The sequence below is a fragment of the Cygnus atratus genome, chromosome 5 (assembly GCF_013377495.2).
Source record: "Cygnus atratus isolate AKBS03 ecotype Queensland, Australia chromosome 5, CAtr_DNAZoo_HiC_assembly, whole genome shotgun sequence".
NCBI classification, from domain to species: domain Eukaryota; kingdom Metazoa; phylum Chordata; class Aves; order Anseriformes; family Anatidae; genus Cygnus; species Cygnus atratus.
The window spans coordinates 12,805,592-12,833,328 of NC_066366.1; the positions used below are offsets into that span (position 1 = coordinate 12,805,592).

Consider the following 27,737-nt stretch of genomic DNA (forward strand, 5'->3'; position numbering starts at 1 on the left):
GCACCAGCCTGTCGCCTGGGGACCTGGAGCCAAATGCAAACGGAAGCCCGGGGTTAATTATTAAAGCTGGTTTGCACGGCCCGATGCTAACGCCATGGCTGCGCGCCCTGAGCGCACGGCCCCAAAGAAAGGCAGGATGGGGGCAGATCTCACAGGGCACTTTGGGGCTGCTGCCGTGCGGTGTTTAGCGGCATGGACAAAGGCTGCTCCCCGCTCTCTGAATGAGGAAAAGGTAGGCAGGAGGTCTGGGTGGTTCTGGACAAAGCAATCGCTGCAGAAGGCCTCGGGCTCCAATTTACAAATTCAAATCTTGTCTGAGGGTAACACTTCCAAGAGCACATTTATACCACTTTCAGAAATAACACTGGAGCTCCCTGTGACATACGATGGCACAAATGCTTGAATCGCTTTTGCAAAATGACACTTGCTATTTACTGCTTGCCCCCATGCGATAGCCGGAGCTATTGCCTCAAAACTGTTTGCTCATTGGGTCTTTGAAGAAAAATTGAGCGATTTCCTTGAATGCAAATTTCTATTAAAAAAAAGTCAACATGACATATTTTGACTTGCCTTGTTTGACAATATCATAGTTATTTCATTTCAATGAAGTGAAACATGGTTGTTTCAGCTCTGCCTTCTCACTTTGTTCTGCGTGCTTTTGTATTACATTATAATATTTCAATACCACAGAGCACAGATGGAGCACATGCAATATTTCAGCTCCCGTATACGTTTTGGCATGATCACACTGAAAATTTTGAACGTTAGCACAGTGAAATGTTTCACTAGCTCCAAGTCAGGACTGGATTTGTTTTGGAATTGTAAATTTTTTGAAAATATAAAATCTTTATTTTTTTTTTTTTTTTTTCCCCATGTTATGCAGCAAACTCAGCCGCTGAAATGATACTCCCTCCGAAGAAATGTTCTGTCTCCTACAGATTCATTCCTTGGCCTCTGTGAAATGCGGGTTTTCATCCCAGTTCCCTCTGGACAAGCCTTCTGTTCCTACAAGGACCCCCTTGTGTCTGGGATGACCTCATCGTGCTGACATTTTGGGACGCGCTTCCCCGTTACGGTTTGCCCATGGGGTCAAAGCGAGCTACAAGGCTCTCGCCCCACCCAGCCTCTATTTGTTTCCCCTGCCGGGCGCCCAGCCCTTCTCCTTCGTGTGGCCCTGCTCTGCACCAGCTCGAGGTGAGCCGGGTCAAGCACTCGCACCAGGATCCTCACGGGGAGAACAGAGCTGAAGCACCGGGGCAGTGCCGGAGCTGCCCGCCGCCACCATGGTGCCCTAATTGCCCTGACGTGTGCGTGCCCACTGCCCGCTGCTTCACCATCCTCACACATGACAACCTCATCTCCTGGTCTGAGACAACTGAAGCCGGAGAATGCCAGCGAGGCCCCGGCTGCCCCTGTGGGGGCAGCTCGCGATGCCAGCCTCCCTCTGCGCTCTGGGGAGGCCGGCGGGGAGCGGAGAGGCTTCAGCCCTGCGAGCCAGGCTCTTCCCGGCGCCTGGAAAGGCGCTGGCAGAGCCCCTGTGCCACGTTTCTTCGCCTTTTTTTCCCCATTACGGGGGTCTCCCCTTCCCTGCCTTGCCAGCGGGCCGCGACACAGCGGCGACAAGACACCCCCGGACCCCCCTTTGTGGGGGACAAGGGGACGCGGGGGGCTCCCCCCTTGTGCCCTCGGGGCCTCCCCCGGCCCCTCGCCCTTTGTTCCCCCGACGGGGCGGCCGGCGGTGGCGGTGGAGGCAGCAGGGGGGTGGCGGCGGCGGTGCCGCGGGCGGGGCCGGGGCCGCCCCGTCAGGCGGGGCGGGCGGGCGGGCGGGCGCGGTAAAGCGGCGCCGCGGCGGGGGCCGGGCTCAGTGTGCGGGGCTGCGCGGCGCCGGCCGCTGCGCTTCGCCTGGGTGCCCCGCAGCGCTCCGCCCATGGGGCAGCCGCGCAGGGCCCCCCCGCCGGGCCGGTGAGTGCGGGGACGGCGGGAGGTGACGGGGAGGGGGCGTGGGGGGCTCCCCGCAGAGCCCCGGGTGGGGGGCGTGGGGAGCGGAGGGTCCCGAGAGGGGCTGGAGGAGGAGGAGGAGGGAGCCGCCCTGGTGGTGGGGGCATCTCAGCCCTGGTGGGGGTGAGGGTGGAGCGGAGGCGGTGGGGTAGCTGGGATGCAGGGGGGGACAGTGGCTGGGGGTCCAGCGAGGGGCTGTGGGGCCAGCGAGGGGACACGCACGCTGTTTGGTGACGGCTGCCTCCCCACACCGCTCAAAGGCTGGGGTCCCCCGTCGCATTTTCCCAGGCAGTGTCTGTCCTTTTTTGCTCGCTGGTGAAGTGGTGGGAGGACCGCGGTCCCCAAATGGGTGCCTCAGGTGCCCGGGTGGGGGGGCTGCGACCCAAGCCCTGTGTGTGGGTTGGGATGTTGGCCTCGATGGGTTCCTGTGGGATGCCAGGGATGGAGGGAGAGGGACAGGGCGAGGGCCATGCTGCAGGACGGAGCTGGGGGTGAAGGGAGGTGAGATGGGGCAGAGCTCCCTGTGGCAGGAGGGGAAGGTGGGGTGAGCCAGCTCTCAGCGGGCTCTGTGTCCCTGTCTGGCACTGCCTGTGCCACCTGTGGGCCTGGCTGTCCCCCAGCAGCTATCGGGCTCTCCAGGTGACTTCTACCCCGACTCAGCAAACGGGGCTGAGAAAGAAGCAGCACCTTAATGCAGTGCCCAGTCCTTGCAGCTGGAGTCCTCGGGCAGCTGCCCAGGGGCCGGGGCCAGCCAAACCCAAGCTGCTGGTGGTTAAATGGGTACCGTTTGATCCATCTCTGTCTGCACAGGCTGTGAGGTAAAAACGCCAGCAGCGACCAAAGCCTTGTTGACATTAGGGCTACCACCGGTACAGCTGAGCCATGAGAAATTACAGAGCATGCAAGAGCACTGGCTATTCTGGACTTAGAATAAATAACTTGCTCGGTAACTCTATCTGCGCTAAAGCAAAGTCTGCTGAGTAATGACGTTCAGGGCCCGCGGATGAGGAAAGTGTTCGCTTAAATAAATAGCAGTTACCCTTTAGACAGGGGAGCTTTTCCTCTGGGAGGAAATTGTCTTAGGTCTTGGTGAAAACCAAAACCAAACAAGATCCTCAGACTGGGCGTGGAGGTTCCTCAGCTGGCCATAACCATTCCCAGCTGGGATGCATAAATACACCTTGTGAGCCCAGGGTGGTTTGTGGGGGAAGCCATGAAGGTGTCCTGGTGCCCTCAGCAGGGGGGCTCAGTGCTGGTGGCAGCTGGGAGAAGTGGGATTTGTTTGCTTTTGGATGTGTCCTTCCTTGTTCTGTGCCTTGTGCAGAGCGAGGCAAAGGGAGCTTCTCTGCTTGGGTGGCTTGTCCCAGCCAGGAGGCTGAAGAGATGGCGTCTGCCACGTAGTCTCAAACTCAAAATCTCAAACTTATCCCTCCTGCTCGTGGACCTGTAGCGAGGATTTATTGCAGAGGAGAGTGGGCAGAAGACCATCTCCAGAGACACGCGTTGGGTGGGATTGGAGGAGCCATAGATCTGTGGGAGAATAAACCAGAGAGATGCTCTGCCTGGGGTCTTCTGTCCATTTGGAGCTGCTGGAGGCTGGGGCCTGATCCAAAGGGAGATGTTTCTCTATTCTCAATGAGCGTTGCGCGCTACAGTGTGCAAAATGCCCAGAGTACATCCTCAGCTGGTGGTTGCTTGTCCTGCAGCTCTCTGAAGGTTGGAGTTAACAGTAGGGGATGTGCCTGGGAGGGACCATTCCACCCATTTTCCTTGGAGCTGCCCGGATAGTGGTCTGCTCCTTGCCACGTGTGTGCTTGATGCCTCAGCCACTCAGCACCCAAACTTTTAATGAGAACTGCTCAAAATGCTGTCACAACACAGAGCATCTCGCTCTGCGGCGGGCAGGATGGGCGCTCGCAGCACCGGGCTGTCCTGGCTGGAGCCGGGCGCCCTGCGGAGCTGGCACAAATGAGACGAGCCCAGTGGGACCGGGTGTGGGGGGCTGTGTCTTCCTGCTGCTACGTTTTTTTTGTTTTCAAGCCTTCCACGTCGCAGGGAAAAAAAAAAATAATAAAAAAAGGCACACGTGCAGCAGAAAGAGGTTGAGGATTGTTTATGTTGTGATTTTGGCCACGTGCCGGGGGAATGGCTTGGTGACCTCGGCACTATTGGGACGTTATTTATAGAAAGATCTTCTGGGTTTTGTGTTTTTGACGTAGGAGTGCAAAAAAAAAAAGTCATGGGAGAAAAAGACCCAGTGTTGGCCCCCAAATACATCGGGTCTTTCTCCAGACCAGCAAAACCGAGGTGTAAGAGGTGACCAGGTGCTCCCCATTGCCGTCGCTTTCTCCCTTCTCTTGGAAAATGTGGTTTTGGTTCTGTCCTGGAGATCACAGGTTTACGTGAGTTTGCTCTGTGTTTGAAGGGTTATTGCTCAAGATGCTAAAAGATGTTCACAAAGACAGATCCAGCTACAGCTGAAGACAGCTTTGGAGTTAAAACACAAAGGGAAATGACAGATGACCTGCTGGCCTTCTTCAGTTTCTTCTGTCTGTGAAGCTCTGCCATCTGCAAGGGTTAATGCATCTCGGTGCCTTTCACTGCCCATCTGTGGCGCTGGTTGGTGCGGCTTCCCCTGCCTGACAGATGGGGAGCAGGAGGCTTAAGAGCTGTGTGGGGCCTTGCTGGGTGACCCCACTGGAGTCTGTGCTGCCCCACAGCCCCTGCTCCCAGGGGTTAACCCTGCAGCAAACTTTCCCTCCAGGTTTCACGAGGTGCGTACCTTTCTCGCTCTTGTCCTGCACAGTGCTTGTGTGCTCCTGGTAGATACATCCGCAGGCGTCTCCCTAGTCCTACGTATGCAGAGCTGGAGTTTCTTTAGCATGTTTGGGCATTGGTTTTGATGGGGAAATCTTTGCCCAGGCTATACCTGAATAATCTCTACCCGACCTTGGTTTGTGCGCAGTGCTTTACCCAGCTCCTTCTGCAGGGCGAAACCAGGGACCCAACACAAACAGAGCCTGTAAGGAAGCTCTGATCCAGATTCACCCTGACAGCCAGTGGTTGCAGGGTTTGAAGGAGCAGAGATCTGTTGCCAAAAGGAGGAAGCAATCTAAATGATTGCTAGCGGGGTTTAGCGCTGAAGGTGAGAGGCTGCCTCTGATGGTGGCAAGCCCTGTGCTCCTTTCCTGGATTTGGCCCAATAGGCTCAGAAGCCTGGGCAGAAGGACTGGTAGCTGGCTCCTGGCTGCTGGGCTTCCTCGAAGTTGTTGTTAGGGATTTGATTTAAGGTCGTCGAAGGCACTGAGCGTGGGGAGAAAAGCAGTTAGGAATAAATCAAGCAGTGATTCAGTGGCCTGGTCCCCTGGGGAGTGGCATTAGCAGCACGAGTCGATGTTGCCGGAGATGTGTGCGCTGGAGTACCAGGTCACACTGGCCACCGGCAGCCCGACTGTTGGTCTGAAGGGATTCTGTGTTCTGAGGGAGATCAGTGAGAGTCCCCGCTGCTGCCTGCAGGAGAGAAATCCCTGCTTTTCTTATTAAAATCAGGCAGCACTTAAATTGCAGGGCCTGGGGCCTGGAGGAAAGCAGGTGCAGGCAGAGCACTACACAAAGGCTTGCAGCCGTGTCATTTTTAGCTGTATCCTGCCCGGGTTGAGAAAGTAAACAGCCTGAGGCCATGTCAGCAGCCGAACAAGAGACCCACAGAGAAAACCCACAAATCTTCAGGAAACTCTGTGGGTGACTCAGCCAGTGTTTTTGTCTGAGTACGAATTCATTCAGTAACCCATGATGGCAGCAGAAGTGCTCTTTTGTGCTGGTGCCATCTCACGAGTGAAGTACAAACCCCTGGCCTTCGGTGTTTCGTGGTCGTGGAAAGACTTGAGCAGCTTTTCCAGCTGACAGATGTTATTTCAGGAATCCCCCTGCTGAGCCCCCAGATCCTCCGGCCCTTGTTAGATGCTGCAGTCTCCTTCTGGGCTCACATCTGGACCCGTTGTCGATGCAGATTGCTGTGACAAAGAGCCGGCAGCTTTCCCGAGCTCAGCCAGTGCTACCTAGCCCATGTTCATCGTGGCCAAGAAGATGCCTTGAGTCCAGCCCTCCTGGCCTCTCTGCCTCGCTGCATGGAGCTGCAAGGCAGGGGTGTGCTCGTAGAAATGGCACTCGGTATCATTGGCAGTAAAGGAGCCTCAGGAAGCAGGCTATTCACTTAGGAAACTAGGTATTTTAAAGGCTCATCATTTTTAAGTCCCTCTGAATCCTGTTATCGAACACTTAATTTTAGCTGCCTGGCACTTAATTCAGGGTTATGTTCCAGAGAGACAGAAACACGAGCTGCCTCCTGCAAAGGGGAGAAGCAACTACAAAACAGCAGCGCTGAGGCCAGCGGAGCTAGGTGGTGTTGGGTTTTCACAACCCGGCATCTGACATGCGAAAACAGCTACGTTTTCTTTGTGTTTGAGAAAGGAGTTGCTGTAGAAGCCGCTTAGCAGCAATAAAGAGCACCCAAACTTTGCTTCACAGCAGGCAGGAGTCTGCCAGGAGCCAAAGGCTATACCTGATGGGACTGAAGAACTCGGACCATCTGTGCGCTCCTTCCCAGGTCGTTTTCGTGGTGACTGAGAACGCACGCTTGTGAAGAGCAGACACCTGTAATGCACCCTCTCCTCCTCCTCCCCTTGTGCCCAGCGCAAGCATTTGCTCATTGCGGTGTGTGAGCGTGTTCCTGCCTTGTCTGCTGGCATCAGCCCAGGTGCTGCACACCGTGGGTTCAACAAGCCCCTTCCGCGAGCCGTGTCGATGTGTGCCCTTCAGCTCTCCGGACAAGTAGCTTGGATTTAGGGTCGGTGTATGGGGAATTAGTAAAGCAGTTGAGCTCATCTCCAGCCAATTTATTCCCTGCTCCACATTTCCGGGCAAAGCGAGTGCCTTTCATCAGCACTTGCAAAGAGCATGGGGGAGGAGAGACCGGCCTGCCGTCCCCAGAGCCACTGCTGCGTGTGAGTGGCATTTCGGGTAAGGTAATGGGAAAGTGTTGACTAAAACATGACACTTCTGTGCCGTGAGCAGGAGGCTGTGTTATGTGCTTGCTGATAGATACACCGGGAAAGCGGTAAGTGTGCGTACACACATCCACGCGTACACAAGCTGATGGATGATGCTGATATTACTGGGGCTTGTTGGATCCACGTGTCTGAGACTTAAAATTGTAGAAATAAGGGAAGGTCCTTGAACCAGCCACGATAACAGGAGAGATGTGGCAGTGCTGCATTTCCTGTGGTTGCCGATGTGCATCCTCCGTGGCTGTGACTAATGAGAGCGGGTTACTGAGGATGTAGCTTCTCCATGCCCGGCAGCAGGGAGGTTGTCGTCGGGTTTTCGTAATCCCAGAGCGTGACTCTGTTATGAGATGTGCAGAAGTGATGTAGTGTTTGCTGTACTGAAAAGTTGAACGCTAGGATCAGGAATTTGCCTCGCCCATACATCTAAAAGCAATGAAACCCCTTGTCTAACTCGAAGCCTGTGGAATAAGCCTTTCCAGAAGCTGATGCAGCCCATCCTAAAATAGGCACCTCTGGGGGATGGCTCCCCCTGCCTGTTTCCCAGATAGCCAAAAATAGGGAGGTGAAGAGAACCATAGGTTCCTGATAGATTTCATGCTTCCCAGCCCCACTCTCTTCACTTGTGAAACGTTTTTATTCTGTGTTAGGGACAAACCATCTTGTCGTGATCCTCGCAGCACACATATGCTGGCCTTTTGTGGAAGCTGGAGAACCCCTCTCGCATCAGAGGCATTGTCTCTTTTTCAGTCTGCAGGTTCTTTATATTGTTTCCTTTTTCCGATGAAAGCTTTCTAAAGGGCACTTGTGTACTGAATACCCACTGCTGATAATGCACATTATGAAATCTGAAAGGAAGGTTGAGATTAAATGTCACACACTTCACAGTCGGGGAATTCAGAGTCTTGTTGATCTGTGCACAATTTGGGGGCTGACAGCTCATGCATAAACAAACGCGTGCACGTACACACACACGCGTGCATGCACAGGGTGATTTCCCCTGACTTAGCAAGTAAAAGCAAAGTCAGGCTTGTATGAGCCGCTTGCTGGGGGGTGAAACAGCATTTGTGGGGAAAGACTCTGGGTTTGTTGGGGCTGCCCTACTTGTCCTCCTTCTGTGGCGCTGCCCTGAGCTGTGGCTGCTTTGGTCTTCTGCAAACGGGTTTACTCTGCCAGGAGGGTCTCCAGAGAGCCACTGGCACGTGCAAGGGCAGTATCCTTGAAGAGCTTGGGTGGTGGCTTTGTTTTTCCAGGAAAAATGGGAAAATGGAGGAGAGAGGGGTCAAATGATTGAGTCGGGGTTGCATGGAGGGCCAGCAAGTGCTGACTTGTGAGTTAGCGACGCCTGCGGTTGCTCTTTTCCCACGTAGCCGGCTATTCAGAAGTTTCCCGCTTCTAAATCGGTCCTATCTCCCGTTTGCCCAATACGGGGAGTTCTGCATCTAACATTTTTAGCATTAACCTGTTGCTATAGAAACCAGCAAGGTGTCAGAGGGAGATTTTTGCCACTCGGGGGTAGGCTACCAAGTAGCTCAAGTGTGTGTTGTACTGGGAGGCCGTCCCCGTTGCTTTTTTGCTAAGCAACTCCCCGAGTCTGTCTGTGCTTATTTGGAGTCTGAGGAGCCACGAGGGAGCGATAAACCTGAAGTTGCAATTGTGTGCAGACGAGCAGGGCTTAACGTTGGCAAATTGCTTAGGGAGGAAGTGAAAATGTGGTCCCAAGCTGCAGGTGAGGGCTCCGAGCGGTGCGCGGGGTGGCTGGGGCCGAGGGATGAAAGCTGACATCTGCCTCCTGTGCAGCAATGTGGTTTAACAGGACATGGGATGTGAACGTGTAGTATGAGATGCCCTAAAACATAGGGTTGGTGAGAACTCAGCTGTTCACTGATGGTCACCAAGGCCACCTCCCATCAGGCCTGACTTACAGGACTTCTGCGTTGTAGAAGCAAATTTGATTGCTTGCTCAATGGGAAACTTGAGTCCTGAGAGGGTCTACGTGTGTGGGGCTCAGGAAACGACCTGATCGGACCAAAAGGCGATCTCCCTGCTTAGTGCAAATTTATTTGTCTGCCCGTTTTTCCCCTGCTTGTGTGTGCCTTGACTGCACATCTGGTTGTATCATGGCAGAGGGTGGCAGAAGAGAAGCCCTTTTCTAAAGAACAGAATAAAAACCTGCTGGTGCTGGGGTGCTCTGAAACAGCCATTCTCGGACCGGGGCTGCAAATCCACGTGCAACACAGGTCGGAAGTCTGCTTTTAGGGTGCAGGAGTGGTACAGCTGTATTGATTTCATCTTCCATTTCATATGTTTGTGGCCATTTTCGTAGCCTCTAAATTGCGGTTATTACATTGTGTGGGGTAAGCTACTGGACTGCAGATGTAGAAGTAATGTTGGTGTAGATGCAGTTCGTCGTCTGTTGAGGGAGACTCCATCAAGAATGGCTTTGCAATTACAGTCCTTGGTGATGACGCACAGAGAGATGTTGCCCTCGCATGTGGCGGAGGGCACCAAATCTTCCTGATGGTAATTTTTTTATTATTTGCTTTTGAGTTCTGGAAAGGGGCAGAGCTGTAGGGTGGTTGGGAGGAAAGGGCATTGGCTTCCTGGGGAGTGCACGAAAGACAATTGTTGAGGATTTGAGGCTGGATTTGCTTTGTGGGGGGATGATTTTTTTTTTTTACTGGTGCTTTTTTTTTTCTTCATTTTGTGTGTATATATAATTTTTATTTCTGCTTCTAATGTTTCCCTGTAGAAATCATCTGCAGGACAGATGGCCCGCTAAGCTGCTGGGACTGTCTCCCACAAACACCTGTCTAAGGCAGCTGGGAAATCAAAGATGATTTTTTGTCTTTGAATGCTCTTAAAGGAAAACAGCGCCTGTTCCTGACACGTTTTATTTCCTTCCACATCCTCCCAGCTCCCTTGTGTCCTGCTGAACTCGAGTGCTCGGGATGTTCAGCTGATGATGCCCAAGTTGTCTGAGTTACCTGCAGAGGAGTAAATGCACCAGGCGTGCCTGGCCGAGCGTGCTGGATGTGTCAGACGGCCCGGCAAGCTGCTGCTGGCTGCAGGACAGCATTTCTTGTCCGAGGTGAGCCCAGCTGCTCTTGCTCGCCGTTGGCGTGTTGCTGCAGGTGGTAGTTAGCAGGACCGTGGCTGCTGGGTTTAATTATAGCTCCTGTCTGAGACACTAATAGAGCAACAGAGCTTTTCTGTCTTCTGCTGGGGAAACCGAGCACTTTGCAGCTTTTGATTGCTGTGTAACACTTCCCGTGACATGGAAAGAAACTTTCCTGTTCTCTCTGCGAGGGGAAATTGGAAACCTGTGGGCAGTGAGGTCCTGGAGCTGAGATGCAGCCCCCAGACTGCGGCTTGGCCTCGGTTCGTGGTGCTCCTTGGGATAGGATGTTTCTGTCTCCATACTGCCCAGCCTTACCAGAGCCTCATCAGCCTTTTATTCTTCTCTCAGCCCCTGTCCCATCCATTTGCCAAGGGAGCGCGTGTCTGAGATCCCACGTTTCTCCTTCCCCACTCCTTACACAGACGGGCATTACCCAGGTGCAGGCAGCCCCCTGTTGTCTCTGCAAAATCCCCCTTCAGCTAAGGATTAGCTGGGGTTAGCCCTGGGTATGTGTGTCTGAGGTGTCTCTGCGTGGTTTGCAGGTGGTTTGGGCTTTGAGGTTTCCTCTGGCTTCTCTGCAAGAGATAGTCTGGAGGCACCGCAGGACGAACGTGCCTTTTGGCCTGTGCCTGCTGGAGCTGCTTAAGGAAGCAGAAGGGCTGTGGCAGAGCCGGGGGATGAACTTCTGGCAAGAGACGGTTCCTGCTGGCATTGCAGAGGGACTTCTGGACTTAAAGGGCAAGTTTTCGTGTGGGAGAGGGGTTCCATGTACCGGGCAGGTGAGAAATCTGCAGTATCCCTGTCGCGTGGGCGTACGGACTGTGCCAGGCTGGGCAGGAGCAGCAGTCACGTCGTACTGCCATGGTGGCTGAATGCTAATTGTTTCTACTGCCTGAGCATCCGATTATTTTGGCTAGATCAGGTTTCATTCCCCGTAGCTCCCTGAAGCTTCCTGACCTGCAGAATTGGTTTGGGGAGTTTCTTTTTGCTAGGCTGGTGAACTTCCACTCCTCATCCTGGGCCAGGGTTGCTGTGCATTCCTCCCAGCAAAAAAATGCAAACGATCCTGTTACTGTTTGAAGATGTTGGTAGCAAAGCCGTGTGCCGCAGCTGGCAGGGAGGATATCCACTGGGAGGTGGGGAGAGGGATGCTCTGCCTCAGCTGGCTGGTGGCAGAGAGGTCTTCATCATCCGAATCCCAGCTCTGGAGAGAAATCTAGGCAAAGAGCTGGCTCACGCACCGTGGGCTTGGGACGTGCAGCTGCAGAAATACAGCGTGGGATGGCTGTACCTTGGTAGTTACCTGGGATAGGAGCTGGCTCGGGGGTCTGCTCCACTATGGATATCCCAGGGAAACTTTTAGGAGGTTGTTCGGATAGGATCCGTAAAGGTGCCTTGTGGCTCTCGGGTGTGTGTTTTGGGTTAGACACGGGATTTATCTTGTCCCTTAGGATTTCAGAGTCCTCAAGTGTCAGATCTTTCTAACTGAGAGATTTTCTGCACTTAAAAGTGGGCATGCTGAGCTTTTGTATGTGTGTGTGTAGGGAAGGTGTCTTAGATCCCGCTTGATGAGGCAAGTCAAAGGTTTGCAAGAGCCAAAGTAACAAGTACCTCTTTGGATCCTGTCTTCAATCTCCTGGTGTTTCCAAAGCGGGGATGCCATCTGTCCCTAGGGTGCAGGGCTGCAGTGAGGCGAGATCGTGAGGCACCAAGACACTTTGGTAATGAGCCTCTTGGAAAAGAAGAGGAAAGAGAGGACTTTGCACATATTGCTTTCTGTCAGGCAGCTCTTTCCCTTTCTGACTGGTCTTGCTCTTGCACGACTGCTCTGACCTGTGCACCCGCTGCCTCTCTTCTTTGCCCTGCCCCTGTGCTTGAGCCCAGACTTTCTCTCCGTCTCTGGCCACGTAGGTGCCTGGAAACCTCTCCTGGGGCCTTCTGCCCTGGGTCTTGCTTTCTGCTGGGCGGTGGGGCAGCAGGCACAGCTCAGCATGGGGGAAAGGAGCTGTCTGCTATCCCTAAAGATGGATCTCTTGCTCGCACAGCCTCTTGTTTGGAGACATCTGTTCCAAAATTGCAGTAATTAGGATGTAAACATCTGTGCTCTCTTGCTGGGTGCCTTGGCCACTGTGGCTGCTCCTGTGGCATCAGGGATGAAAAGCTGCTCCATACGGCATGGTTGCCTCAATCTTCCCCCCGCAAGCCGGCACAGTGGAGCCGCTGAAGGGCTGTCTGTTGCGATGAGAGGGAGCGGGGCAGGATCTGTCCTGGCCAGCCTGCCGGCTCTTCTGTGGGAGCTGCTGGCAGGGAGACCATTTAGCACTTCTGCTGCCATCTCTCTCTTCCCCTGACACAAGAAGGCATGGTTTTACTCTCGTGGCTCAGTTCCCACACCTGTGAAATGCCTGTAGCAGTGTTTGCCTCTTCAGGTTGGGTGAAGAGCACCCAGGGCTTGCAGAGCTCAGTGGTGACGTGTGGTATTGTACAGGGGCAGTGCTGCATCTCCGTATTTACCGGTGTCTCTTGACCTGTGCTTCATGAAAGGTGCTTGGGCATGGCAGGTTCCCCATCAGGCCGCTGGAAAGAGCCTACGTCCACCGCAGGAGTGTAATAACTTCTTGGTCAACATCAACAAATGAAGGTGGGCTCAAGGCCTTGGGTTGCCTCTGGCGTGTTGACTTGGGAACTCTGAAACCAGAGCTTGGCAGGAGAGCAAGTCTTCTACCCGGCCTCAACGTGGCAGAGCAGACCAAACTTACGGCCAGGGTAAATGTACTAATCTTTTTACTCGTCATCCTGGTTCAACTCCAGTTCATTTTTATTATCACTTACTCTGCTGGCAGACTGGGAGTGTCCTCAGACCCCTGGAGCGAGCTTTGTGGTGCCCCCACGAGCAGCAGGACACCTCTCTCAGCTGCTCAGCAGCGGCATCCCGGAGCTGTAGGAACAGGGGCTGCTCGTTCCGTCGCTGCACCTTGCTTGTCGCCAGACCTCCCTCGATGGGCATGCAGCTCTCGCCGCTGAAGCATCGTCAAACATCCTCTCCTTCTCCTCTCCTCTCGCTGGGAGGGAAGCAGAGATGCTGGGGGAAGAGCTGTGGAGGTGGGGAGAGATGGAGCTATCTTTAGCGTGGCACCGGTGAGGTTTCTTTGCACCACTAAGCAGTAGCTGTCACAACTGAGTACAGTATGCAAGGGGACAGATGCCGAAAGAAGCCTGTGAAGAAAAGGGATGTTGAAATTTAAATAATAATAATAATAAAAAAATCTTTCAGCTTCACATGGGCATTGCCGGTCACTGAGGGGGGGCAGAGGAATTTCCTCTATGCAGTGATTAATGTATGCAGCCACTGGGATGCTCAGAAGGAGGATTGAGGAGAAAATCACGACAGGAGGAGGTGGAGGTTCCCTTTTGAAAATGCACAGGCTAATAGAAAACATCCTCCAAATTCTCAGTGTGTCAGGATACATTAATGTAAGTATAACGCTTTCAAATGCTCAGCATCTTCTATCCGAATGTCATCGAATTAGTGCTAATGCATTTGTTAGCTCGTTATTCATTAATATTCAGTACTCATTAGACTGGCTCTTTCCCTGGAAGATGGGGATAATGAGACGTGGGATTGGCTGCAGGGCCGTGCCATAGCTGTGCTTAGCACAGTGGGAGCGTGGTTTTTATGTAGCAGAATGGCCTTCAGTGATTATTTTATTGGTGTTTCTAGCTGGCTTATCCTGTCCCAGTTCCTGGCCGCTGGTTTACCACAAATCAGTGGAAATTCTTAACGGGAGAGCAGTGTTAATAATGATGTGGATGAATTTCTACCAAGTCATGCCCCGAAGGCAACTGGCAAACACAGTTGATGAAGCCAAATTTTGATCTGTTTGCCTGTACTCAGAACTGCAAAACTGCCTTTGTAATCACAGAGCCATTTATCTCTCTCAGCCTGCGAGTCCTCCCTTTAAGCCCTACCACCTTCCTTTACTTCATGCCCTCAGGAAGCTCTAGATCTGAAGATGTCTTTTTTCTGTTTTCCCTATCCGAAAGGGTCTTAGTAAATGTTTGAGCATTGGATTCAGTCGTTGCATTGTCACAGCGAGTCCTCTTAGATTTGCATCACAGAAAGATTTATGTTGGCGTGCTCCGGGAGCCTGCCGAAGTGACTGGCTGCTCGCGCGGACAAAAATGGGAAAGTTTTCCTGGGAGATGCAAACCCTTCGCAAGGCAGCGGGAGAAGGCTTGTGTGCGTGATGCCAAAATAACTGACACCTCTCATTTCATTACTCCCCGGAGACTCGTGAACTCTTTAGACACGAGCATAAATTCTGTCCTCTTGGGACAGCCATGGGAAAGTGCAGCTGGGGGCGATTGCCTGTGGGATTGCCTGTGCTTGAGCCCTGGACTAGTTTGGACCAGATGAGCTGTGTCTGGTGCCCGGGGGGGGGGGGGGCTTTTTTATGGGTCTCTTGGGGGGTGAAGTAGCGAATAGGAAAAAAATGTTTTTGTGTTCAGTTGAGCCGAGATGAAAGGAAGACAAATTGGGAGGAAGGACTTTGTGGACCGAGAGTTTCCAGGGTTTTATGACTGGATAATGATATAGAGTGATTTTTCAGGGACTCCTGACACCTCTACACGTACAGGAAAGTTGTCTTTTCCACCTTAGCTTCTGTCAGCTACCTCTATCTTGTTCTTTTCTTAGTATTCCCAGTATTTGTACTCTGTTTGCTGTCATCTCCTGTTTCTCAGGAAGCAACATGTTGTCAAGGAGGATCTTGCCTCTGGTTTCTTGTAGCTGTAGGGCTGGTGTGTTCTGGCTCAGCGCAGGGGCTGCAGCGTCTGGGGGGGAAAGACAAACGAACATCTGAGATCTGCGTGGCATTTTGCCTGAAATGGCAACCGAAGGGTGTGATGTATGGCAAGGAAAAGTCATTAAATGATGCTCTGCTTTTTGTCTTCAGTTCCTCTTGTCTGGGAAGTGTTTAACGATGCTTAATTGCGCTAGTCTAGGAAGCAGCAAAGAGGTACCACGCTCCTAATGGGCCATGGACACTGCCTCACGCTGGGATGGGCTGCAGCGTGGTTTGTAGGTCAAACCCACTTAGAGCACCTTCTGGTGAAGCTCGGGGCTGCGCTCAGCACGGAGGCACATACATGAGACACGCCGATGGGTGGAAAGCTGGCGCTCGCACCGTTCCCCTGCCCCTTTCGCAGGGCTGATGGCAAAAGCCAGGGTGAAGGGTGTGGGGCAAGGGAGCATTTCGGTGCCTCTGTCCCCACGCTGCTGATGATTTGGTTTTGTTCCCCCTCTGGCAGGTCACGGTGACGGCTGGTGCGTTGCTCTCGGACCAGGACAGCTTCCCCACAGCTCGCGATGGGCCGCCTGCGGCCGGCCCTCAGCACCCTGCCCTAGAGCGGGCCGATTCTCCCGCGCCAGGGCTATGAGGAGCTGTCTGCCGGCGTAGCAGCAAGATTTCCGTGCTTTTAAAAAACTTTCGATGTTCTGTACCCTGCGAGGTTTCATGTGAAGCGCTTCCTGCGGCCTCTCCCCTCAGCTGTCCCGCCGGCGGGGCAGAGGCCTGCGCGCTGCCATGGCGGCCAAGCAGCCGCCGCCGCTGATGAAGAAGCACAGCCAGACCGACCTGGTGAGCAGGCTGAAGACGCGCAAGATCCTGGGGGTCGGCGGCGAGGACGACGATGGTGAGGTCCATCGCTCCAAGGTGAGGGGTGCTGGGCAGGGAGGGGTTCCCCATCCCACCGCGGGGTCCTCCGTGCTGCTGTCCCGCAGCGAGGAGGCCACTGCTGTGGGAGGATGGCCAATAAACCTGTGAAATGTCGCCTGCTGGCAAACCTCAGCACGTGGCAGGCCCCTGGATAAAACCTAGTTAATTTTTTTTCCAGCGTTTACCTTCTGCAGCCTCTCTGGCAAAACCAGAGCTCCCAGCTCCACCAGGCTCATGCAAGGGCTGTCGTGACAAGATTAATGCTGCCCTTTAGCAGAGACGGGCCGTGCAGCCTGGTGGAGGCACAAAAGCCGCCTGAAACCACTTCTCATAGTAACGCAGCGCGCTCTGCCTTTAAGTTGCTTTAATCCACTGGTGAAATGTTATTGTCGAGACACCCATTAGCTAGCTCAGAGCTGGTGGTACCAGCTCAAAGCTCACCATATTCCAGCACCGTGCCCTGGAAACTGGGGCAGCGATTAAAGAGGCACGGCAGCACCCCTCTGAAGAGGCCCGAATTGCAAACAAAGGCACGCAGTCTGTTTCAGCAAAATACCAGCGCTGGAGAACAAGGACACGTCCCTCAAGAGCCCTGTCCTGAGTGCCCCCTGGAGAGCTCGCTGGCAGGATGTTTGCTTACAGGGGAGCCGACATGGAGCTTGCTTACTCCACCCCGTGCTGAAATTCCTTGTCCTCATCGTCTTTTCAGCCGTCTTAAAGATAAACTGCTACGTGGGGTTAAGATACGTGTTGTCTGGTCTGAGGTATGTGGCCTAAAGGCTGGGGAAGGGTCTGCTCAGTCACCTTGTGCCTTTTGCTTGAATTTCAGATTAGCCAAGTCCTGGGAAATGAAATCAAGTTTGCTGTCCGGGAACCCTTGGGGCTCAGGTAAGACATGAGGCCACCTCAGAGCAGGGCCATCAGAGGGCTGTTGGCCACATTGTCCCTGACACCAGCTCTGTCCCTGATACCAGCCTCACTGTTCCATGCAGGGGCTTCTCAGGGCTGCAGGAACATCCTGGCTCTGTTTTCTTACCTCATAAACCAGCCTGAGGGCCATGAGCTCCAGTCCCTTGGCAGGTGCTGGGAACCACAGAGAAGCTCTCTGTCCTCTTTGCAGGGCCGGTTCTCTCCTCTGCTTGGGTGAGGGGGGTTCAGCTCTGTAGTGGTAGTGAGGCTCAAGCTAGCAGTGTCTGGGGAGCCACGTCTTCATGCAGAAGACCCAAGGCTTCCTCATTTGGGTGAGGAGGGAGGACAAAGGCTAATAACCATGCGGACAGCTGGGAATGCATTGTGAAGCAGGGGCGACAGGCTCACCCCCAGGCTCACCCCCATGCTCACTCTGGGCCCTCTGTTTTCCCTCCTGTGCAGGGTCTGGCAGCTGGTCTCCGCCGTCATGTTTTCTGGGGTGGCCATTATGGTAAGTGAGGGCTGCAGTCCTGGGCACCACCAGCTCCTGGATGCCACAGCGTGGCTCCTTGGCTGTTCATTCCCCCCTCCTCTGCCTTCAACAACTGCCGCTGCTTTCTTGTGAGAGGCCTTTGCCCTCTCTGCATCTCTGTAACGGACTTGCCAGCAGCGTCCTTGGCCGTTTGTTCCCATTGCCAGAGTCTGTTTTCATTAGCAGGTTCATAAACCACACACAGCACGGCAGCCTCGGTCACAGAAGCCGGCCTTGAAGCCAGCAGCTGACACACTGATGTTTCTCGCGCCTCCTTAATTCCCAATTTCCTGGCCGATGGTTCTGGTCACATCATGTCTAAATGTCAGAGCACCACTTTCCCCTGCCTGAGACAGCACGTTTTGATGGCTCTGGGAAAGTGCTGCTGAGTCTCTCCCATGCCTCCGCCAGGCCCTCGCTTTCCCTGACCAGCTCTACGACACCGTCTTCAACGAGGAATCGGCGAGCAGCAAGACTCCCATCCGGCTCTATGGAGGAGCCCTCCTCAGTGAGTGCTGGGCCACTATCTGGGGTGTGATGCTGCCCTGTAGAGCAATGGGGCGAGAGGCCAAAAGTGCAGGAGCAGACAAATTCTGCGTCTTTGGAAACAGCTGCTGTTTCCAAAGGAATTATTTGTTTACGGGTCTCTTGTAAAGCTCAGCCTCTGTTGCTTTTTCCTAGCAAGGTCTCAGGCTCCCCGCACATATGGTAAGAAGTGCTGTGCACACTGAATACCTGGGGGAGTAGCTGCAAGTACCCCAGCAGAGGGGGATTGCAGATGGGCCAGGAAATGGGGTGAGGGGGTCTGGGCAGTAGCTGGGATCAGGCTGTCCTCATGGGAGCAGGAGCAGAGAAGGGGCAGGTGACAGCATCCTGCGACTGTGGTGCCTGGGAGAGCCTCTTGTATGGCACAAGAGACTGGGCCAGAGGAGAGGGTGAGGGGCTTGAGGGGAGCCTGGAGAAACCCTCTGGGAAAGAAAACGAGTGGAGGAATGAAAACACAGAGGGTTGCTTAGCTCTGCACCCTGTGCTGCAGCCACTGCTGCTCCCAGGCCACGAGGGAATGCGTCTGCTGGGTGCCCACCCAGCCTGGTCTCACGCTGGCACACTGCAAAAGGACAGGCGGGTGCTTGCAGGGAGTGTTTTTGGAGGGGTGGCTGGGCTTGAGGGCAGGCAGCCTGGGTGGGGCGCCTTTGGACTGGCGGGCTGGTGGCTGGCTGCTTCCCGCAGGCTGCAGCAGCATCTCGTGGGGACGGCTGGAAATGCAGCAGCCGCACCAGGCAAGGGGAGAGCGCAGCTTCTGGCTGCGCTGTTTCCCTCCGCATCCCCCCGTGGGGGCCAAAATGCTTCACCTGGGGGGCAGGCAGGCGGGTGGGCTGCCCCTTCCTAGTGGTCCTCGCCTTCCATCAGGGCAGCTGTGCTGCTGTCCCTCCCCAGGCATCTCGCTCATCATGTGGAACGCCCTGTACACGGCTGAAAAAGTCATCATCCGCTGGACCCTGCTGACGGAGGCGTGCTACTTCGCTGTGCAGTTCCTGGGTGAGTAGCTGGGCTGGGCAGGAGCAAGCACGGGACAGGGGGCGTGCTGTGTGCCCGCGCTCAGGGTGGGGAGGAGGGAATGTGTGCAGCTGGCACATCTGTGGTGGCACCCCAGCTCCAGATGTCCCCGTGCTGAGACCCATCAGTGTTACAGAGGGCTCCCTGGCCCTGCTGGACTGTCAGAGAGAACCTGGCTCTGGGCACACTTTCCCAGCCAGCTGCTCTCCCTTTTCCTTCCCCGTGGGATAGCCTCTGCCTTGGGCTGCTCACTGCAGGGTGCCCAGGACATATCCCTCTGCCAATTCATCTGTTTTCCTCCCTAAAATATGCCTCCCTAAAATATGCTGCCTTTGTAGGCAGCACAAGTCACCTCCTGGAGCAGACTGCCTAGATTCTGGGGCTAACAAGAGAAGGCTGTAGTAAATTACGTTAAAAGGGGGGCCCTTCAGTCGTGCCAAAAGATAGAATAATAGTTCAGCTGATTTCTAGGGGGCATGTCTGTATTTAACTATGAAGGTTTTTGGTTTTTTGTGTATGTGTGTATTGGCTGTTCACTCACTGTGTTCTAAGGTAACTTGTATTATTAACCAAAAAGGGAGCTGCTCAGAAAACAGGTAGTGTGAGTGGACTATACATGTTTTATTCGTGCTCCTACGTTTGACAAATATTTATCAGCACTGGGGTGGTTAAACCACAAAGCAACGTGCAGATTCCACAATGAAGACCTGAGCAAATGGGAAACTCACATCTGCTCGAGTTCATGTTTCAGGCTGGCTACCTGAAGGCAGAATTGCCTTTAGGGAAGTGTTTCTATAAACGGGAGCGCTGTGGCCCACAGGCCTGTGCCTAATTTTAAAGCTGTCAGATCAAGCTGTGTAAGAGCCAGTGTTGCAGGTTTGCTGAGTGTGAGACTGGTGGGCCTGCAGTGAAAGCTTTTGCATTCACAAGGCTCAGCGGGTCCCTCCAAAAAGCTACATTAGAGGGCAGCAGAAAACAGCTCTGTGCTGCTCAGATCCGTTTGTTTTTCATCACCAACCTCTGCCTTATCTCCCTCCTTCTCCTCCAGTTACCACGGTTTCCCTGGTTGAGAGTAGCCGGATAGCCACGGGTGCTGTGCTCCTCCTGGTCAGCCGAGTCCTCTTCGTCCTCATCAGCATTTATTACTATTACCAAGTTGGACGCCGTCCCAAGAAAGTCTAATTCCTGGGCTTTTTGGCATGGGAAGGGGGGGGGGGGTGTCGGTAATTTTGCATTTATAATTATAACTTTTTTCTGTTAGTCCCTTTTTGTTCTTAAATGGTTTCCTTTTCCACTTACCGGCATGAATCAGTGTGTAACCCGATGCTGGTGGCAGAGCCAGGTGAAAATTTGGGGAGAGCAGCGTCGTGCGGGTCCCCCCCCTACCAGCCCCTCTGCGGGAGGCAAGCGAGGAGCGCGAGGAAGGCTCAGGGAGGTGTACAGGCCTGGCAGCCTCAGGGAAAAGAGCCGGTTTCCCAGGGGAACTGGCTGATGGGATCACAGGCTCTGAAACCATTGGAAAAAAAGCACAAAACAAGAAACAATCCCTGAGGAGACAGGGAGTTAAGGCAACCAGTGAAGGACTTGGCTACTCCCCCGGTAAGTGTTGCACCTGCCTGTTGGAGGGTGTCCTAGTGTGTACAGCCTGCGTCCCCTTTAGCACGCACTTGCTGTTCACCTGGCCGGGAGCTGGCTGTAGCTCAGTGCTCTCTGAATTTGCAAACAGCTGTGTTTTCCTTGCTGCCAGAGGTGCCACGCCGGCTTTATTTTTTCAGTGGGTGCTGTGCAAATCTCGGCAGGAGAGACAGCGAAAACTCCTGGTTTGTTCCCTTTGAAGGGACAGCACTGGGAACAGTGGTGCAGCTTGAACTACAGTATGTGAGAGGTCAAGGAGGCTATTGGGAAAAGCCTGCTGAGCACAAAGACATCCCTTTGCTTGGGACGTTCTGTGACGTTTCTAAGCTGGGCTCCTGTCCCCTTCACCCCAGAACATTTCCTATAACCGCAGCCCTACTGATGGTCACGGCAGGGGTAGGTGTGAGGCAGAGGGCCTGACACTAGTGGAATAGGGGGGTGGAGACTGCTGTGGTTTGCAGTAGTGAGAGCAGAGTGAGCATCAGTGCGGCTGCTCGGGTTAGGCTGCAGCCTCCAGCGAGAGGAGTCCTGCTGCAAGAGACCGTGTTCCAGCTCTGCTACAATGTGGGCATCGTGGCATCTCTGGGTTTGGGACTAAAGGACCAAAGTTCATAGCATGACAAGGCTTAGGACACTACTTAACTGGGATGAAGAACAGCAAGGCGTGAGGGGACATACGAAGGCTTTGTCCTCTAGCTCAATCAAGGCAGGATGTGCGTGCTGTACTAGTCAGTGGCCAGTTTCTCCAACACCTACGGGGCTTAGCAGCAATGGCTGCCTATTTTCCTAGTGCTGTCCATGCGGATTATCCCTGTCCACAGCTGGAGGCTGCATTTTTCTCTATGGGCCTAAAGGCAGAAGGGCTGTGTACAGGATATGGACGTCTTATTCAAGTGCTACTGTTGGTGGGATCAAAGCATGCCCTGGAGTAGAGCTGATGTCCCAAAATCCTGGTAGAAAGCTGCCTCCACAAACAGAAGTGCTTGTGTGACCAACAGACCTCAAACCACTGGTGAGACTGGGATCCATGGCTGTTTGCTGTTTAATACCTTAGTATAGTTAGAAGAAGCTAGTGGGTAGTTACTGTATGGTGTGTTAGTGTTTTTGGCGTTTAGAAGCAGCTGCATCAACTTGGGACACTGTGTGCAGTGCACCTACTGCCCATGCAAAATGTGTGTCAGGTCAGAAGTAGTGGGACCAGGAGACTGGTTCAGTCTGCAACTGTAAGTATTTCTCCAATGAAATAAATCCACCGCAGAGGCAACATCCAACAGCAGACTAAATGCTGGAGCTTCCCAACGTATTCCTGCCAAGCTGCTTTCAACATGTCCAAGATACAATAGCGAGCAACTGAAATTTATATTTAAGCGGAGCCTTCCTGTTTAGGTGGAGGAGGTGGGCTCTGGGAGGGAAACCTCTTCCCTGTGAGGCAGGAAATGATGTGCAGCCCACAGAATATCACAAATGAGACCAAAGGGTGCTGCGTGTGGGAGCTGGAACGTGGCAGGCTGTGGCTGTTGCTCTCACCCTGCACACCGTCTGCATGGGCGGCGCATGGCTTCAGTGCAGCCCTGCAGCTCTAAGTGTTGGTATAGGTAAGTGAAGCTTGATTCTTTGTGTTTTGGGGGGTCACATGAATGTATACACAGACTGATCGGAGGGTTGGGGGTGGGAAAGCCGAGTAAAACTGACCAAACCAAAAGCAATCTTAACAGGAGATGGAGGGCCACCTTAACGCTGTCCTCTCCCACCCATGTTGGCTGCAGGACCTAGGGTCTTAGTTAAGCCATGACTTTGGGTCTGTGGAGAGGACTGCCTGAATAGGGTACCTTAAAATGCCATCCAGCAGGTGAAAGAAATGAGTCAGCACACAGTTCTCTTAAGACTTCTTGATGGTTAAATCAGGTGGGGGTGGGCAATGAAAGCTTTCCCATGAAGCTTTAAATCAAGTGAGGTCAGATTCCTCTTCGGTTCCCTGCTTAGCAGCTGTCTGCAGAACTTAAAGCAGCAAGCCACTTCTCGTTTTGCCATTTGATGTCTGTCTGCAGCACTGTCAGAAACCAACTGTGGTTGTTTGTCTTCACTCTGATGTGAGCTGGGGAGAGGAGGGAGGAGGATGCTGAACCTTTTGTACTGAAATGTGTCCCTGAGGGGATGTGTCCAATTTCGGGACTGTGGCTGCAGGTGGCAGTTGAGCACATAATTTGGGATCAAAAGCCTGAGGCAGCGCTTCAGGCCCTTCTGCTGAGCGAACTCCATCTCCACAGGCCTCAGTTTCCTCACCTGTTCACGTGTGCAGAAGGCTTTGGACTGCTGTCATCTCCCACGGGAGACAGTTTGCACTGCATTACCTGCTTGCCGTTGTGTCACGCTGTGCACGGCTGCAGGTCGTGCTCTCCAAAGGGCCGTGCTCTGAGCAGGCACAGGCAGGACTGAGGCTGACCCTGCTCCTGCCGGAGAGCGACCCTAGCCTGGCATTCCTGGAGCCCTCGCTTCTGAGGGTGAAGAAAGCTCGCATTCACATAACTCTCTGCATCGCCTTATTTACGCCTAACCAACATCTGGCAAACTGGACCTGGTGAGAAAAGAGAGGCTGTCTGTCTGTCTGTCCTAAGCCGGCCAATTCTTTCTGGTCAACAGTTTTTACTTGGGGGGAAGGGGAGAAGGGGACACGTCAGTTTATACCTCATTTTGGCTGCTGTACCTGAATTTATTCTTTCTCCTTTAGTAAGAAAGTGACTGTACTCAACACCAAACAAATAGTGAAAATTAAAGCCGTTTCACTTCACTGTCACAATAGCTTTCTTTTATTTCTTTTATTTTTTTTTTAAGAAACGCACACAAAAACCGTGCAGAGAGTGCTTCAGGCTTGTGTTCTAGTTTATATTACCAAAAAAAAAATCCTTTCAATATAAAAAAAAAAGCATTACAGTAGGGAATACGGGATAAATAAGCTCCACTATCTAATAAAAAGAACATTTACAGTTTTTTAAAATAGATTTCAAACATCATTATTTCACACGCAGCCCTTTCCCAGGCGTTTGTGACGGTCGTTTGAGCATTAAATAACAGCCGGGAGGCAGGGGTGCGCGCAGAGGGGCTGTGGGCTCGCAGGCACAGACTGCTCTCCACGGATTACATCCAAGGTGCATGGGCTGTGGTCACAGTGCTACAGCAAAGGAGCCAGCAGCTCCCTCTGGTCCCTGGCCCACCCAGAGCTCTCCAGCAAGCAGTGACTCTCGCTTGAGCCCCTGCTCCCAACAAACTCACCAATAGCTGTTAAAAACAAATACAAAAATACAGTTGTTTCTCCTGCCTACTGCTCTGAAAAGAGAAAAAGCTACTGTACAACAGAGGGGGCAGCCACGTAACCACTGGACAAAACCAACTAATTTACATGCTTTGCCGTACAACAGGAGTCTGGTTTCTGGGCTTGCTTGTTCATTAAATTCCCCTGGGAGAAATTCCTCCCGCCCGTTACCTACTTCCACAGGGCCTCTCAGATTTGCATGGATCTTTACAGCAATTTCCACCTCTTGTTTAAGATGCGCTGCCTGGCCTTTGCTTTGGTTTCAAGCTGTGTTCCCAGAGGCACGCTAGCCAGCTGCAGAGAGGAGTTGAAGTCTTCATCCAGAAAAGAGCAGAAGGGGGACCAGACAAGGTAAGAGAGGGGAAACAACTGTGCAAAGGCCAGAACAGTAGAAGAACGAAGGATCTTTTGAAGACAGAGGGACAGCCCTTAGGGAGAGAGGGGATGTGAAAGAGCTAAAAAACAGAGGAAATAGTATAGAATTAGGAAAGCCAAGGAGAAATAAGCTTGCAGCAATCCTACCTCAGTCTCGTATATTTATGCCTTAGTGCACTGGCTGCTCTGAGAGTTAATCCCCCATATGAAGAAAAGGTCTTGAAAAAAAGGGTGTTGATTTTGTTTTTTTAACTTCAAACCCCCACCCTGCATAAATCGCAGTGTTCTCCTTCCAGGCTCTGCCCTGAGACAGCCAGTACTTCTCAAAACAAGCTCAAAGGAAAAACACAAAAACAAACTGGAGGGGTGATGGGGCGGCAATTTTTGCTTTTCTTGCTCACCTCCATCCAAGTTACTAGCTCTGCTCACGGTTTTGTTCCCCCTTTGTGAATTGCTCTACCAGAACAATCACTGACTAGCTCCTGAGGCAGAAGCAGAACAGCTAAGCTTTCCTCTGTTCAAGTTTGGCTCGCCTGGCGGCCCATTCCCTGTAAGATCACTATATGCAACAGATTTTCCCTATCTTAAGAGCAGCACCTGCTGTCAGGTACAAACACTGCTGCTTTTTGGCTAGCAAAATTGTTTTCCTTCATTAAACAACAGACCAGAATTTAATGCTAAAATGCATCATTAAAAACAGGTCCAGAGGGAAATCGTTCAGAAAAGCTTTCCGCGAGGTTTAATGCAACATCTGAGGCCACTCAGCATTCCTGGCCTCACTCCGTTGCTGCAATATACTCATGGCAGTGCAGGGGGGCTGCTGCTCTTCCTGCCCGGGCCCTCTCCTGCTGCTGAGCAAATTGTTGTTCTCAAATGAAGCCTAGAAAAGCTCTCACGCCTCCTTCCTCTTCCTTCGTACCCCCGATTCCCCAACCTGGATATTTAGCCAGGAGCTTTGTTTACTACGGACCAGTCTTTCAGCTGCTTGCCACCCTGCCTTGCCGCCTCTGCACGTGTATCGGCACGGTGCCCCTGGGAGGGCTCCAAGGACGCGGAGCCCTGCTGCCTTCCCCCTCCGTAACCCTCGCCAGTGGTTACAGCTCTCAGAGGGGCTGGTTTAACTCTAAAAGCACTCCTCAATCTGCGACTGTGAAAAGGCCCCAGCTAAACAAGAAAACAGCCTCGCTGTGCTTCGGGGGGGGACCAAAGAGTTTGAGGTCAGGGAGCGAGCTCTTGAGTAACGAAGCCAACAGGGGCTGAGGCTTCCAGAAGAGAGGAAGCCGTGACCTGTTTGGGTCAGCAGTCACCAACAGCAGAGAAGCAGCCGGAGCGGTTCGGCCGCACAGAGTGCTCTCAGAGACAGTCTGGGGCCTCAGCACCACCTCAGCCTCTGACCACCAATGCGCACTCCCAGGCACGTTTCTCAAGTTCACTTCCAAGCAAATCGGTAGATAACAACTTTCTCAAGTGAGGAAATGCTCTCGACTAACACACAGGCTAAAACAACTCTGACTTGATGCTTTCGTTGTGAGCCCATGGGAAAACCTCAGGGGAAATCCCCTGAGCAGAAATGACGCCCCAAGGCGATTTAAGGCAAGCAGCAGGGGAGTGGCTGACAAACCTCAGCCTCTCCCATCCAGCACCGTGCCTGGAACTCCCCTTGGGGCAGGAAAGCATGTAGGAGTCCACTGCACTGTATCTATGCTAACAGCACCACGAACTATTTTTTTGCAAGTACAAAGTGAAAGGCAAAGGCTGACAAGGTTTAAACGCTATTTCCTCCCCTTCTCAGGAAGGCATCAGTATCAGCTACTCTTGACGAGAGCCACCAGTTTTCCCAGGGGATGGGAACACAGCAGGTAACCACTTGCTCTGTTTTTCACAACAACGAACAGTAAATCTAAAAACGGAAAGGTAGGCACCAAATTCTTGACCATCAGCCAGCCTTAGACAAGTCCCATTTCTACGCGAGACCACTGTGCCCCTGCTCGAGGCTCTAGAGAAAAGCCAGACTCACTGAAGTGTTTGACTTCTCTGACAAGTTTCAGGTGATAGGGGCAAAGCTTCCACTGAAGCATGTGTGTTTTCATTTTGTGGCTGGGAATTAAAACCAGAATCGTGCAAGCAACAACTGCCTGTTTCTTAGAGGAGCCGCCACCACCACCACTTGTTTTCAAACCCACCTGGGCAGTCACAGACTTCGGCCAACCTGCTGCCTTATCCAGCCCCTGCGTTGCTGTTCTTCAGTCCTTTGTGTCTAAAGCATGATAAAGTTGCAAACAGCAGGCACAGCCTTGCGCTGACAAGCGGGAGAGGCAGTCGTGCTCCTCCTCCCGCTCCCCTCTGCAGGCTCTGTCCTTCGTTAGTGCAATCAGCTGCACTGGGCTCTTGCTCCACGGCTGCTGCGGGTGGCTCTGGGCAAGGGTCTGGTGTACAGTGTAGTGCACATCACCTCAAAGTTCCAGCCCCTGAAGTACAATCCTTTTGGTCATTCATATATTACAACCCTCTTTTTTTTTTTTTTTCCTTTTTTCCCCCCTACCCCGTTTTGTTAAAAAAAATAAAGTTTTTTGGATGTTTTCAGGTTTTTGTTTCTTCTGATTTTCCTTCTTTCTTCTGAGCATGTGGGGAATGTGTTGGTTCACAGGCCGCCTCTTACTGGATCCCTCGGAAGAGACACATGGCAAAGACCATGGCGAACAGCTGGGAAGGGGGGAAAGAAGAGGGCAAAACCAAAATGAAGAACCACAAGAAACGGCTGCATCTTCGAGAAGAACGGCAAAGCCCTCCCCAGCCCCAGGACCATTCCCATCCCTCCCTCCTGCCCAGCAGTCAGTGATGTGATGTGTCGAGAGGCCTCTTCCCACCACTCAGGGGAGGCTGTGGGAAAATGTTTTTTGCCTGCAGGGGATTCCCTCCCTTCCAACTGGAACTGCTTCTGGCTGCAGCAGCAGCAGCCTGGTTTCACTCCCAAGCTGCCCTTGGTGTCACAGCGGAGCTCTGCGCTCCACTGCCTCTGCCCAGGGGCAGGGGCGCACTCGTGGGGAGCTGCTGGGGCCCTGCCGAGCTCCCTTTCCTTTGCACAAGACGTAGCACTGGGGAAAACACCTGGCCTTGCCCCAGCCATGCTGTCAGGTAGCACTCCTGGGCTAAGGTCCTGTCTGGTGGAAGCCTGTTCTGCACAAACACCAGCAAAGAGCCAGATGCTAATGCTGGATAATGGAGATGCTCCTAAGCCAATACATTTTCAGGCTCTAAACTGAGCTTTTAAAGCAAAGGCACAGTTCAAACACATTAACCAAGTGACACAGCAGTCAGCTTGCTGGGATGCTGCTGCAGTGAGGACAGAGATCACGTCAGGTCCCGAGGCAGGCAGCGGGGTCCCCAAAGCCTCTGCGACCAGCGCGGCACAGCTGCAAACCGCGGCAGAGCCAACACGAGGCGGCACTGCAGGCTTGCAGCAGAGGTTATTTCCCTGCCTCTTGTGGCAAGGGACCAAGCGCCCGTCTCTCCCTAGGCA

General features: G+C 53.1%; 2 protein-coding genes across 10 annotated transcripts in view; one reads left to right on the plus strand and one right to left on the minus strand.

Moving 5' to 3' along the window:
- The first annotated feature begins 1,834 nt into the window (after nucleotides 1-1,834).
- Nucleotides 1,835-23,323, plus strand: TP53I11 (tumor protein p53 inducible protein 11). Of its 2 annotated transcripts, XM_035550119.2 has the most exons (8): nucleotides 1,858-1,962; nucleotides 9,979-10,152; nucleotides 15,493-15,896; nucleotides 16,729-16,787; nucleotides 17,271-17,319; nucleotides 17,752-17,848; nucleotides 18,778-18,879; nucleotides 19,946-23,323. In XM_035550119.2, the coding sequence occupies exons 3-8, from the start codon at nucleotides 15,768-15,770 to the stop codon at nucleotides 20,077-20,079; spliced, it is 570 nt and encodes a 189-aa protein (XP_035406012.1). In that variant the 5' UTR covers nucleotides 1,858-1,962; nucleotides 9,979-10,152; nucleotides 15,493-15,767; the 3' UTR covers nucleotides 20,080-23,323. The 2 variants fall into 2 exon arrangements, with proteins under 2 accessions (XP_035406009.1, XP_035406012.1); XM_035550116.2 differs by lacking the exon at nucleotides 9,979-10,152 and having other exon boundaries at nucleotides 1,835-1,962.
- Nucleotides 23,324-23,454: 131 nt separating this feature from the next.
- Nucleotides 23,455-27,737, minus strand: part of TSPAN18 (tetraspanin 18) — a 152,059-nt gene continuing 147,776 nt past the window's right edge. For all 8 annotated transcript variants that reach the window (XM_035550109.2, XM_035550113.2, XM_035550108.2 and 5 more), the window contains one exon: nucleotides 23,455-26,920. In XM_035550109.2, coding sequence (XP_035406002.1) covers nucleotides 26,873-26,920 — 48 coding nt within the window. In that variant the 3' untranslated portion in view covers nucleotides 23,455-26,872. The remainder of the gene's footprint in view (nucleotides 26,921-27,737) is intronic.

What these genes read in the sequence shown, in the direction of transcription:
- TP53I11 (XM_035550116.2), top strand. Translation starts at nt 15,768, where the DNA reads ATGGCGGCCAAGCAGCCGCCGCCGCTGATGAAGAAGCACAGCCAGACC. An exon ending in TTTCTGGGGTGGCCATTATG is followed by an intron (nt 17,320 to 17,751) that starts GTAAGTGAGGGC and finishes TGCCTCCGCCAG; the next exon opens with GCCCTCGCTTTCCCTGACCA. An exon ending in CTTCGCTGTGCAGTTCCTGG is followed by an intron (nt 18,880 to 19,945) that starts GTGAGTAGCTGG and finishes CTTCTCCTCCAG; the next exon opens with TTACCACGGTTTCCCTGGTT.